This window comes from Lithobates pipiens, unplaced genomic scaffold, assembly GCF_037356315.1.
Source record: "Lithobates pipiens isolate NorthernLeopardFrog02 unplaced genomic scaffold, aLitPip1_a1.2 Scaffold_28, whole genome shotgun sequence".
NCBI lineage: Eukaryota > Metazoa > Chordata > Amphibia > Anura > Ranidae > Lithobates > Lithobates pipiens.
In genome coordinates, this window is record NW_027507789.1 from 230,204,427 (window position 1) to 230,218,692 (window position 14,266).

Below are 14,266 nucleotides of genomic sequence, written 5' to 3' on the forward strand. Positions count from 1 at the left end.
ATGGCGACCGGCTTCTGGAACACTTCTTCGATATCGCCCAACACTGGGACCTATTGGTTGCACTGCTCGTAGGAAGGAAGCAGATCCCACCGCTGCCAACCAAATGTGGCAGAACAGCTTCCAGGGGACAAAATGTGAGGATGGAACCAAAGGAATTACTGTTTATTAGGACTCGGCACATACTTTATACCCCACAGGAGGACATTCCCCTCCTAGGGATGTTGGCACGACAATGCAAACTTCAAACACCAATCCAATTAACAGCTAACCATTATCTTAATTAAACAGTAAATTAATCAACACACATATAACGTCCCACAATAAATTGACACAATACTAACAGACAGACAGAAACAATAGGTGACCCAATAAACACTAGAAATTCACACCACGGGAGAGAGCCACTTAATAATAAACACATAACAAACCCCACCCCACCTCAGACTATCCGGCAACCGTCTGAGACAAACTCCTACAATATTCCAGCAGTCTGAAAAAGTGAAAATAATTTATCTTCATAGATCTCTTGAGGGATATTGTTAAATATTTCTGTCCCAAGTAAAGGAGCCTCTCCAACCCAGTCTGCAGGAGGACCACCATGTTCCCTCTCCGACCCAGTCTGCAGGAGGACCACCATGTTCCCTCTCCGACCCAGTCTGCAGGAGGACCACCATGTTCCCTCTCCGACCCAGTCTGCAGGAGGACCACCATGTTCCCTCTCCGACCCAGTCTGCAGGAGGACCACCATGTTCCCTCTCCGACCCAGTCTGCAGGAGGACCACCATGTTCCCTCTCCGACCCAGTCTGCAGGAGGACCACCATGTTCCCTCTCCGACCCAATCTGCAGGAGGACCACCATGTTCCCTCTGACCATTACCCTGTACAAGATTAATATTATACCCTTCCATCCACTCCAGAACAGAAGCTTTATTGTCCTTATTCAGAGAAGTAATCAACCTCATTCTCAGCATTCATTATGTGGTTGTCCATCATTAGAGAATGATCTGCTCTCGCCATGGACCCTAATCAGTGGGTAGGGGGCTTGTCCCTAGTCCTCTACATAAGCCCCCGTCCTGGCTGGATCTGTCACAGCAGTAATCAATGAACAGAGTGCAGGGGTCAGGACTAAATAATGAACTGAGCGATGGGGTCAGGACTAAGTGATGAACAGAGACTAGGGTCAGGAGTAATGAATGAACAAAGTGCAGGGGCAGGAATGAGTACCCAGGACTGTGTACTCTACACTTATGATACCCAGCACAGTGATTTAGTGGTCAAGCGGCGAGTATGTCTATAATGTATGGTGAAATGGCTGACTTGTCATTGGGGTGCTTTTCCTGACTCACAATTTTTGTCTTTCTGTTTTAGACTTCTCTGCGTGGTCAGTACTACATGTTCTCTGTAAGTAACACTAATGCCATGTAGATTAGATGATTGTGTAATGCAGATATCTGTCTGTAATAAAAAAGGACAAGCTGGTAATGAAGTTGAAGTGTTCTATAAAGATGATTAGGCCCGGTGAGGAGTAATAGGGGGGCGACTAGACCCAGGTAAGGAGTAACTGGGAGGTGGCTAGACCCAGGTGAGGAGTAAGGGGGGGGGGTGACTAGACCCAGGGGAGGAGTAAGAGGGAGATGACTAGACCCAGGGAAGAGTAAGGGGGAGATGACTAGACCCAGGGGAAGAGTAAGAGGGGGATGACTAGACCCAGGTGTGGAGTAAGAGGGGGGTGACTAGACCCAGGGGAGGAGTAAGAGGGGGGTGACTAGACCCAGGTGTGGAGTAAGAGGGGGGTGACTAGACCCAGGTGTGGAGTAAGAGGGGGGTGACTAGACCCAGGTGTGGCGTAAGAGGGGGGTGACTAGACCCAGGTGTGGAGTAAGAGGGGGGTGACTAGACCCAGGTGTGGAGTAAGAGGGGGGTGACTAGACCCAGGTGTGGAGTAAGAGGGGGGTGACTAGACCCAGGGGAGGAGTAAGAGGGGGGTGACTAGACCCAGGGGAGGAGTAAGAGGGAGGTGACTAGACCCAGGGGAGGAGTAAGAGGGGGGTGACTAGACCCAGGGGAGGAGTAAGAGGGGGGTGACTAGACCCAGGGGAGGAGTAAGAGGGGGGTGACTAGACCCAGGGGAGGAGTAAGAGGGGGGTGACTAGACCCAGGTAAGGAGTAACTGGGAGGTGGCTAGACCCAGGTGAGGAGTAAGGGGGGGGGGGGGTGACTAGACCCAGGGGAGGAGTAAGAGGGAGATGACTAGACCCAGGGAAGAGTAAGGGGGAGATGACTAGACCCAGGGGAAGAGTAAGAGGGGGATGACTAGACCCAGGTGTGGAGTAAGAGGGGGGTGACTAGACCCAGGGGAGGAGTAAGAGGGGGGTGACTAGACCCAGGTGTGGAGTAAGAGGGGGGTGACTAGACCCAGGTGTGGAGTAAGAGGGGGGTGACTAGACCCAGGTGTGGCGTAAGAGGGGGGTGACTAGACCCAGGTGTGGAGTAAGAGGGGGGTGACTAGACCCAGGGGAGGAGTAAGAGGGGGGTGACTAGACCCAGGGGAGGAGTAAGAGGGGGGTGACTAGACCCAGGGGAGGAGTAAGAGGGGGGTGACTAGACCCAGGGGAGGAGTAAGAGGGAGGTGACTAGACCCAGGGGAGGAGTAAGAGGGGGGTGACTAGACCCAGGGGAGGAGTAAGAGGGGGGTGACTAGACCCAGGGGAGGAGTAAGAGGGGGGTGACTAGACCCAGGGGAGGAGTAAGAGGGGGGTGACTAGACCCAGGTGTGGAGTAAGAGGGGGGGTGACTAGACCCAGGTGTGGAGTAAGAGGGGGGTGACTAGACCCAGGTGAGGAGTAAGAGGGGGGGTACTAGACCCAGGTGAGGAGTAAGAGGGGGGGTACTAGACCCAGGTGAGGAGTAAGAGGGGGGTGACTAGACCCAGGGGAGGAGTAAGAGGGGGGTGACTAGACCCAGGGGAGGAGTAAGAGGGGGGTGACTAGACCCAGGGGAGGAGTAAGAGGGGGGTGACTAGACCCAGGTGTGGAGTAAGAGGGGGGTGACTAGACCCAGGTGTGGAGTAAGAGGGGGGTGACTAGACCCAGGTGTGGAGTAAGAGGGGGGTGACTAGACCCAGGTGTGGAGTAAGAGGGGGGTGACTAGACCCAGGTGTGGAGTAAGAGGGGGGTGACTAGACCCAGGTGTGGAGTAAGAGGGGGGTGACTAGACCCAGGTGTGGAGTAAGAGGGGGGTGACTAGACCCAGGTGTGGAGTAAGAGGGGGGTGACTAGACCCAGGTGTGGAGTAAGAGGGGGGTGACTAGACCCAGGTGTGGAGTAAGAGGGGGGGGGGTGACTAGACCCAGGTGTGGAGTAAGAGGGGGGGGTGACTAGACCCAGGTGTGGAGTAAGAGGGGGGGGTGACTAGACCCAGGTGTGGAGTAAGAGGGGGGGGTGACTAGACCCAGGTGTGGAGTAAGAGGGGGGGGTGACTAGACCCAGGTGTGGAGTAAGAGGGGGGGTGACTAGACCCAGGTGTGGAGTAAGAGGGGGGGTGGTGACTAGACCCAGGTGTGGAGTAAGAGGGGGGGGTGACTAGACCCAGGTGTTTGGTAGGTGGGGGGGTGACTAGACCCAGGTGAGGGGTAAGAGGGGGGGTGACTAGACCCAGGTGTGGAGTAAGAGGGGGGGTGACTAGACCCAGGTGAGGGGTAAGAGGGGGGGTGACTAGACCCAGGGGAGGAGTAAGAGGGGGGTGACTAGACCCAGGTGTGGAGTAAGAGGGGGGGGACTAGACCCAGGTGTGGAGTAAGAGGGGGGTGACTAGACCCAGGTGTGGAGTAAGAGGGGGGTGACTAGACCCAGGTGTGGAGTAAGAGGGGGGTGAATAGACCCAGGTGTGGAGTAAGAGGGGGGTGACTAGACCCAGGGGAGGAGTAAGAGGGGGGTGACTAGACCCAGGGGAGGAGTAAGAGGGGGGTGACTAGACCCAGGGGAGGAGTAAGAGGGGGGTGACTAGACCCAGGGGAGGAGTAAGAGGGGGGTGACTAGACCCAGGTGTGGAGTAAGAGGGGGGTGACTAGACCCATGTGTGGAGTAAGAGGGGGGTGACTAGACCCAGGTGTGGAGTAAGAGGGGGGGGGTGACTAGACCCAGGTGTGGAGTAAGAGGGGGGTGACTAGACCCAGGTGTGGAGTAAGAGGGGGGGGTGACTAGACCCAGGTGTTTGGTAGGTGGGGGGGTGACTAGACCCAGGTGAGGGGTAAGAGGGGGGGTGACTAGACCCAGGTGTGGAGTAAGAGGGGGGGTGACTAGACCCAGGTGAGGGGTAAGAGGGGGGGGTGACTAGACCCAGGTGTGGAGTAAGAGGGGGGTGACTAGACCCAGGTGTGGAGTAAGAGGGGGATGACTAGACCCAGGTGTGGAGTAAGAGGGGGATGACTAGACCCAGGTGTGGAGTAAGAGGGGGATGACTAGACCCAGGTGTGGAGTAAGAGGGGGGTGACTAGACCCAGGTGTGGAGTAAGAGGGGGGGTGACTAGACCCAGGTGTGGAGTAAGAGGGGGGTGACTAGACCCAGGGGAGGAGTAAGAGGGGGGGTGACTAGACCCAGGGGAGGAGTAAGGGGGGGTGACTAGACCCAGGGGAGGAGTAAGAGGGGGGTGACTAGACCCAGGGGAGGAGTAAGGGGGGGTGACTAGACCCAGGGGAGGAGTAAAGGGGGGTGACTAGACCCAGGGGAGGAGTAAGGGGGGGGTGACTAGACCCAGGGGAGGAGTAAGGGGGGGGTGACTAGACCCAGGTGTGGAGTAAGAGGGGGGTGACTAGACCCAGGGGAGGAGTAAGGGGGGGGTGACTAGACCCAGGGGAGGAGTAAGGGGGGGGTGACTAGACCCAGGGGAGGAGTAAGGGGGGGTGACTAGACCCAGGGGAGGAGTAAGAGGGGGGTGACTAGACCCATGTGAGAGTTAAAGGGAAGGCTAGATGAGCCAAGGTGATGAGTGAAGGATGATGGGAGGTGACTAGGCCCCAGTATAGAGTGATAACAGGGTGACCAGGTGAGGTATCCAGGTGTGAGGGGTGATGGGGAGGAAGTGTTGCCATCTGCAGGGTGACAGGGAGGTGTCCCAGAGAGGGGGGAGGGGTATACATTTTTAGGGACTGATATCCCAGCACCTGTGTATATTCCCCATTACTGCGCCCCCTGCTGGTAAATGACTTCTCCTCCCTACAGGTGCAGTCAGTGAGAAGTATGAGCGATGCAGATGGAGATTTCACCTTTGAGATTGTCATGAAGAACGGCAAACGGAAATTACTGGTGAGACTTCCCAGACGTCCCCTCCAGGCCTGTGCTCCAATCACAGAGCAGACCTGCGGAGGGGTGTACGCTGTGTTCTTATATACAGTACTGCGGAGGGGTGTACGCTGTGTTCTTATATACAGTACTGCGGAGGGGTGTACGCTGTGTTCTTGTATACAGTACTGCGGAGGGGTGTACGCTGTGTACTTATATACAGTACTGCGGAGGGGTGTATGCTGTGTTCTTATATACAGTACTGCGGAGGGGTGTATGCTGTGTTCTTATATACAGTACTGCGGAGGGGTGTACGCTGTGTTCTTATATACAGTACTGCGGAGGGGTGTACGCTGTGTTCTTATATACAGTACTGCGGAGGGGTGTACGCTGTGTTCTTATATACAGTACTGCGGAGGGGTGTACGCTGTGTTCTTGTATACAGTACTGCGGAGGGGTGTACGCTGTGTTCTTATATACAGTACTGCGGAGGGGTGTACGCTGTGTTCTTATATACAGTACTGCGGAGGGGTGTACGCTGTGTTCTTGTATACAGTAATGCGGAGGGGTGTACGCTGTGTTCTTATATACAGTACTGCGGAGGGGTGTACGCTGTGTACTTATATACAGTACTGCGGAGGGGTGTACGCTGTGTTCTTGTATACAGTACTGCGGAGGGGTGTACGCTGTGTTCTTATATACAGTACTGCGGAGGGGTGTATGCTGTGTTCTTGTATACAGTACTGCGGAGGGGTGTATGCTGCGTTCTTGTATACAGTACTGCGGAGGGGTGTACGCTGTGTTCTTATATACAGTACTGCGGAGGGGTGTACGCTGTGTTCTTATATACAGTACTGCGGAGGGGTGTACGCTGTGTTCTTGTATACAGTACTGCGGAGGGGTGTACGCTGTGTTCTTATATACAGTACTGCGGAGGGGTGTACGCTGTGTTCTTATATACAGTACTGCGGAGGGGTGTACGCTGTGTTCTTGTATACAGTAATGCGGAGGGGTGTACGCTGTGTTCTTATATACAGTACTGCGGAGGGGTGTACGCTGTGTACTTATATACAGTACTGCGGAGGGGTGTACGCTGTGTTCTTGTATACAGTACTGCGGAGGGGTGTACGCTGTGTTCTTATATACAGTACTGCGGAGGGGTGTATGCTGTGTTCTTGTATACAGTACTGCGGAGGGGTGTATGCTGCGTTCTTGTATACAGTACTGCGGAGGGGTGTACGCTGCGTTCTTGTATACAGTACTGTGGAGGGGTGTATGCTGTGTTCTTGTATACAGTACTGCGGAGGGGTGTACGCTGCGTTCTTGTATACAGTACTGTGGAGGGGTGTATGCTGTGTTCTTGTATACAGTACTGCGGAGGGGTGTACGCTGCGTTCTTATATACAGTACTGCGGAGGGGTGTACGCTGCGTTCTTGTATACAGTACTGTGGAGGGGTGTATGCTGCGTTCTTGTATACAGTACTGCGGAGGGGTGTACGCTGCGTTCTTGTATACAGTACTGCGGAGGGGTGTATGCTGTGTTCTTGTATACAGTACTGCGGAGGGGTGTACGCTGCGTTCTTGTATACAGTACTGCGGAGGGGTGTACGCTGTGTTCTTGTATACAGTACTGCGGAGGGGTGTACGCTGTGTTCTTGTATACAGTACTGTGGAGGGGTGTATGCTGTGTTCTTGTATACAGTACTGCGGAGGGGTGTATGCTGTGTTCTTGTATACAGTACTGCGGAGGGGTGTACGCTGTGTTCTTGTATACAGTACTGCGGAGGGGTGTACGCTGCGTTCTTGTATACAGTACTGCGGAGGGGTGTACGCTGCGTTCTTGTATACAGTACTGTGGAGGGGTGTATGCTGTGTTCTTGTATACAGTACTGTGGAGGGGTGTACGCTGCGTTCTTGTATACAGTACTGCGGAGGGGTGTACGCTGCGTTCTTGTATACAGTACTGCGGAGGGGTGTACGCTGTGTTCTTGTATACAGTACTGCGGAGGGGTGTACGCTGTGTTCTTGTATACAGTACTGCGGAGGGGTGTACGCTGTGTTCTTATATACAGTACTGCGGAGGGGTGTACGCTGTGTTCTTGTATACAGTACTGCGGAGGGGTGTATGCTGTGTTCTTATATACAGTACTGCGGAGGGGTGTACGCTGTGTTCTTGTGTACAGTACTGCGGAGGGGTGTATGCTGTGTTCTTATATACAGTACTGCGGAGGGGTGTACGCTGTGTTCTTGTATACAGTACTGCGGAGGGGTGTATGCTGTGTTCTTGTGTACAGTACTGCGGAGGGGTGTATGCTGTGTTCTTATATACAGTACTGCGGAGGGGTGTACGCTGTGTTCTTGTGTACAGTACTGCGGAGGGGTGTATGCTGTGTTCTTATATACAGTACTGCGGAGGGGTGTACGCTGTGTTCTTGTATACAGTACTGCGGAGGGGTGTATGCTGTGTTCTTATATACAGTACTGCGGAGGGGTGTACGCTGTGTTCTTGTATACAGTACTGCGGAGGGGTGTACGCTGTGTTCTTATATACAGGTATATATATTTATGTCTTTCAGAGCGCTGAGTCTGCAGAACTGCGAGACGTTTGGGTACAAATCCTGTGGAAATCCATGCAGCTGCCCGGACCCGGCCGATACAAATCCTCCTGTACCTGGTACCCCATTCTTCACTTCTTATCATCCCTCTGTATAGCTCTGACATAGTCCTGTGTGCAGTACAAAGAACACCCAGCCAATCACAGCCGTCCAATCACTGCAATGAAAGTTTATTGACTGCAACTCCGGGAGAGACTTTCCTCATCCGTCTGCCAGAAACAAAGATGGACGACGCACAGGACACATAACATACGTGGTGCACATGGCACATGACACAGCACACATGACAGACACAGCACACATGACAGACACAGCACACATGACAGACACAGCACACATGACAGACACAGCACACATGACAGACACAGCACACATGACAGACACAGCACACATGACAGACACAGCACACATGACAGACACAGCACACATGACAGACACAGCACACATGACAGACATGACACAGCACACATGACACACATGACACAGCACACATGACACACATGACACAGCACACATGACACACATGACACAGCACACATGACACACATGACACACACACATGACACACATGACACACACACATGACACACATGACACACACACATGACACACATGACACACACACATGACACACATGACACACACACATGACACACATGACACACACACATGACACACATGACACACACACATGACACACATGACACACACACATGACACACATGACACACACACATGACACACATGACACACACACATGACACACATGACACACACACATGACACACATGACACAGCACACATGACACACATGACACAGCACACATGACACACACACGGCACACACGACACTCATCCCTTTATATCCATATGTGAGCAGATAAAATATCCCAAACCACAGAAATCATTTCTGCTCTTTCCAATATTGATGACCGTCCTGCTCGGCGTCACCTGGTAAGGCAACACCCACTTTGTTGACCACCGCCCATTTCTGGCCACGCCGACAAGCCCATGGCAGGCAGCGTGCAATGCACATCAGGATTCAGATATAGGGGCTTCCCTACTTATACTCCAAGCACATCCCCCCCCCCCCCAAAAAAAAAAACAATTGTCCGGAGCCGCCCCATTGAGGGGCTCTGGTCCCACCCCTCTGTGTTTGTGATCATACTTTCCATACTGCTTTACTACCAACTGAGGCACGCTGGTAGGAGGAGCCGTCCTCCTCCTGGGCTGCCCTACAGAGCTTTGTTTATCAGAGTTCAGTCCTCCTGTAGGCGACTGTATAACCCAGCCGCCCCCAACCTTTTTGGCACCAGGGACTGCTTTTGGTGTAGCCAATTTTTCCATGGACTGGAGGAGTTGAGGGGGGGTGAGGAGGACTTGTTCATGGAGTCTCACCACCCCCCTTTATATCAATGTCCACAGTCCCCCTTTATATCAATGTCCGCAGTCCCCCTTTATATCAATGTCCACAGTCCCCCTTTATATCACAGTCCCCCTTTATATCAATGTCCACTGTCCCCCTTTATATCACAGTCCCCCTTTATATCAATGTCCACAGTCCCCCTTTATATCAATGTCCACAGTCCCCCTTTATATCAATGTCCACAGTCCCCCTTTATATCACAGTCCCCCTTTATATCAATGTCCACTGTCCCCCTTTATATCGCAGTCCCCCTTTATATCGCAGTCCCCCTTTATATCGCAGTTCCCCTTTATATCGCAGTCCCCCTTTATATCGCAGTCCCCCTTTATATCGCAGTCCCCCTTTATATCGCAGTTCCCCTTTATATCGCAGTTCCCCTTTATATCGCAGTCCCCCTTTATATCGCAGTCCCCCTTTTTATATCGCAGTCCCCCTTTTTAAAGCGGTAAAGGGGCACTGTGATCTAAAGGGAACTACACTTTAATGATTATAGGGACCCTTTACAGTGTTGTCCCCTTTATATCACAGTATATCCTTGTAGTCATAGCCACCCTTCACAGTCACGGGCCCCCATCACAGTGACCACTGAAGTCATTGGCCCCCCTTTGACAGACCCAACCAATACAGGGGCTTTTGGAGGGGACTGCAGGGTGGCCGCTTGCATACTGACTATGGGCCCTGGCTTATAAGGGGGCTCTATTCTTGGGAGGGGTGTGTCTGGGGGACCCTTGGAGTGGTCTTGCTTTAGATTCAAGTCCATGTCTCCCCATAACACACACACTCATGTATCTGGGTCCCCCAGTTCCCAATTTGGGATCTCTATACCCAAACCAACAATGACTTCTATAGTCTGTGAGACTGTTAATATGATCAGCTCAGAGCAACCTGATACCGGGGTCTCCTGATACCGGGGTCTTCTGATACCGGGGTCTCCTGATACCGGGGTCTCCTGATACCGGGGTCTCCTGATACCGGGGTCTCCTGATACCGGGGTCTCTTGATACCAGGGTCTCCTGATATAGTCTGTGGACCTGTGCAGGAAATACGATTTTTGTACTCTCCCATTGTGTGCTTCCTAGGTGTGCATTCCCATTGTTAATTGAGTCACCTATTGTTCCTGCCTGTCTGCTCATCTCTTGGAAATGTGATTAATACTGTGAACGCTTTACCTTATGGAAGCATAGTGGGATGTTATGTGTTCTTATAATAATGTGTAATGTACTTTGTATCCAGGGTGGGGGGCTGTATGGCCTGGGCACATAGGCTGGTTTAAGTGACTAGTTAATTAGTGATAATGAGATCACTGTCAACTATTAGTTGCTATGTGTGGATTAGCATTATGTATGTTGGTTGTTCCTTAGCTATGGTAATTCTAGTCCTGTTTACAGTTTGTATTGTTAGGGTAGTGTGGGCCCCCATCACAGTGCCCCTTGCAGTGATTGCCCCCATCACAGTGCCCCTTGCAGTCATTGCCCCCATCACAGTGCCCCTTGCAGTCATTGCCCCCATCACAGTGCCCCTTGCAGTCATTGCCCCCATCACAGTGCCCCTTGCAATCATTGCCCCCATCACAGTGCCCCTTGCAGTCATTGTGTCCCATTTCCTCTTTAACAACACAGAGCCCCTTCCAATCTCTGCTTCCCCTTCGGCATGGCAGAGACGGTTATCGGCCTGTGTCTATTCTCTCAGGTCTCCCGCCCCAGACCTCTGTCATCCTATCAGCTGGGTGGGGGATGGAGTTGCAGATGGGGACAGAGGGCGGGAGCTGCTAAACTTATGTTACCAAGTAGGTAGTTACCTGCTGGTAACATCAGGGGCGATCAAAGGGATAAATGTGCTCCTAGGGGAGTGGTTGTCACCTGTGGGGAGGTGCTTTAACTGTGGGAAGACAGAGATCCGTGTTCCTGCTTAGCAGAAACACAAGATCTCAATTTTCCTCTCTGGCCTGAGAACGATCACTGGGTGCCGGCGAACATTGGGTCTGCCAGACCTGCTGATTGGCTCCCGATGTGTCCAATTACAGCAGAAGTGGGTCGCCGCATGTGCCCCAGACCTGGTGCAGGAAATCACGTACAGGTGCGTACGCAGGAGGGCCGCCCTGCCGCAGTATTTGTGCGGAAGGGGTTACCCAGATAAAAGGTCATTGTTCCGGACGTCTCCATATCTCATGTCTGAGAACAAAAAAAGGGCCGAATTTACTAACACTGGAGCACTCAGAACCCGGGGCAGCTCTGCATGGGAGCCAATCAGCTTCTAACTTCAGCCTGTTCAGTTGAGCCTTTACAGTAAATACTGGAAGCTGATTGGTTTTTGCGTAACGTTGCGACTTTTCACTTTCGACTTTTCACTCTCCAGTTTTAGTAAATCTCCCCCAAAGTGTCATATACAGCGGGTAAAATAAGTATTGATCCGTCACCATTTCTCTAGGTAAATCTATTGGTAAAGGTGATGTTGACATGTCGGGAACAACCCATCCAATCCATCCATACAAAGACACCAAAACAAATCCGATCAGAAATGAAGTTGTGTGTAATAAAATTCGAGTAGACAGAAAAAGTATTGAACACGTGAAGAAAGGGAGGTGCAAAAAGGCTTGGAAAGCTAAGACACCAGCTGAAATCTATCAGTAATTGGCAATCCTACCCCTTGTCTGTGCAAATTAATATCAGCGGGTTCAGTCTCACCTGATGGCCTATAAAAAGGTGTCTCATTACCAAGGTGTCACACAACAAACATCTTATTATGGGTAAAAGAAAAGGGCTCTCTCAAGACCTTCGCAACCTTATTGTTGCAAAACATACTGATGGCATTGGTTACAGAAGGATTTCTAAACTGAATGTTCCAGTGAGCACTGTTGGGTCCATAATCTGGAAGTGGAAAGAACAAAATTTCACCATAAACCGGCCACGGCCAGGTGCTCCTCACAATATTTCTGACAGAGGAGTGAAAAGAATTATCAGAAAAGTTGAGCCAAGGGCCACTTGTGGAGAGCTTCACAAAGACCTGAAATTAGCAGGTACACAATAAGTAATGCCCTCACCCGCCAAGGCCTGTAGTCACGTTCACCACACAACACTCCATTGCTGAAGAAGCATGGTGAAGCTCGGGTAAAGTTTGCTGCACAACATTTAGACAAGGCTGTGAAATACGGGGAGAATATAGTCAGCTCAGAGGAGACCAAAATGGAACTCTTTGGATGCCATAATAATAATACACCCCATGTTTGGAGGTCACATCACCCCAAATAAACACCCCCCATACCAACGGTGAGGTTTGGAGGCGGGAACATCATGGTGTGGGCGGGGCTTTTTCAGCATACGGTACTGGCAAACTTCATATCATTGAAGGAAGGATGAATGGTGATAAAAATATGCAGCCATCTACCAGGATGATGAAGATGAAACGAGAGCGGGCATCCCAGGAGGACACCCCAGGATGGCATCCCAGGATGGCATCCCGGGAGGACACCCCCGGGAGGACACCCCCGGGAGGACACCCCCCGGAGAACACCCCCGGGAGAACACCCCCGGAGGGCATCCCGGGAGGACACCCCAGGAGGACACCACGGGAGGACACCCCAGGAGGACATCCCAGGAGGACATCGATCCCAAACAAAGCCAAGGAGAAAGAAAATAAAGTTGCTAGGTCGGCCCAGCCAATCACCTGATTTGTATCCAATAGAAAGTCTATGGAAAGCACTAAAGATCAGAGTTCATAGAAGAGGCCCACGGAGCCTTCAAGATCTGAAGAATGGTCCAAAATCACACCTGAGCAACGCATGGGACTCGTTTGTCCATACAGGACTCTGCGTCTTGAAGCCGTCATTACCAACAAAGGACTTTGTACCAAGTATTAAATACATTTCAGATGGCGGGTTCAATACTTTCCCTGCGTCCTTCCATTTTATTACACAACTTTTCTGATCAGATTTGTTTTGGTGTCTTTTTGTATGGATTGGATAGGTTGTCCCCGACTTTTGGGGAACATTTCATGTCACCATCACCTTTAGCAATAGATTTACCTAGAGAAATGGTGATGGCTTCAATACTTATTTTACCCGCTGTATACCATGACCTACCCTGAAAATAAGACCTAGCGTTATCTTCCAGGAGGGCTGCAATATAAGCCCTACCCTAAAATGCTTGTATAATCCACTCTATTATAGTAGTATATAATGTACAATGTGTGTGTGACGGATCCGATCCCACACTCCGATTGAGTGCTTCCGTCAGTATATCCCCCTTCCTCCAATCTGACTATCAGAGAGATATATTCTCATAGCTGCAATGAATACAAGTCTAGCCGAAAATAGCTTGTAGAATCTTGAAGTACACCAGAAATAACCTTTATTTGAGATCTCACACAAAATATATACAGCGGGGTGACTAAAACCTAACCTAATTAGCATGAGCTAATTATCTAAATCAACACTCAGGCTAGTTGACTGAGGGATAAGACTTTTCGGCTCCTAGCTCACTAACAATTCAATTGCAGGTTAATTAGCACAAACAACAAAACAATAGGTGAAATACTCTTTAGAATCTGTGTCAAGCCAGACTAGACTCATTTACATTATACAAGACAGACAGGTGGCTGGAGTTGATGATATTAGCATCTAAGAGTTTGTGTCCCCACAGTATGATTCAGTCTATTGCTAACATGGCAAATACATATCCAGACAGTCTGTGTGTCTTGGGGGGGGGGGGGGGGGACATGAATCTGAATCCAAGTAACACCACCTCAGGGGTCCCCAGGCATACGGCTCACAAAGAGCACCCTTCCCCCAAATGCCAGGGCCCATAATCACAAGGCAAGAGGGTCGCATTCTGTCCCCTCCAAGAGCCTCGGTCCCAGCTAGGTCTGTCAGTGTGTTTCTGTAATACCATCATTTTGGGGGGAAGAGAGCTCTGGCTCACCATTTAAAGTGATATAAATTCTGAGTCT

General features: G+C 51.2%; 1 protein-coding gene across 3 annotated transcripts in view; it reads left to right on the forward strand.

Moving 5' to 3' along the window:
• Window positions 1-14,266, forward strand: part of LOC143936255 (uncharacterized) — a 39,758-nt gene that overhangs the window by 13,281 nt on the left and 12,211 nt on the right. For all 3 annotated transcript variants that reach the window (XM_077460692.1, XM_077460691.1, XM_077460694.1), the window contains 3 exons: window positions 1,369-1,401; window positions 5,221-5,304; window positions 7,858-7,955. In XM_077460692.1, coding sequence (XP_077316818.1) covers window positions 1,369-1,401; window positions 5,221-5,304; window positions 7,858-7,955 — 215 coding nt within the window. The remainder of the gene's footprint in view (window positions 1-1,368; window positions 1,402-5,220; window positions 5,305-7,857; window positions 7,956-14,266) is intronic.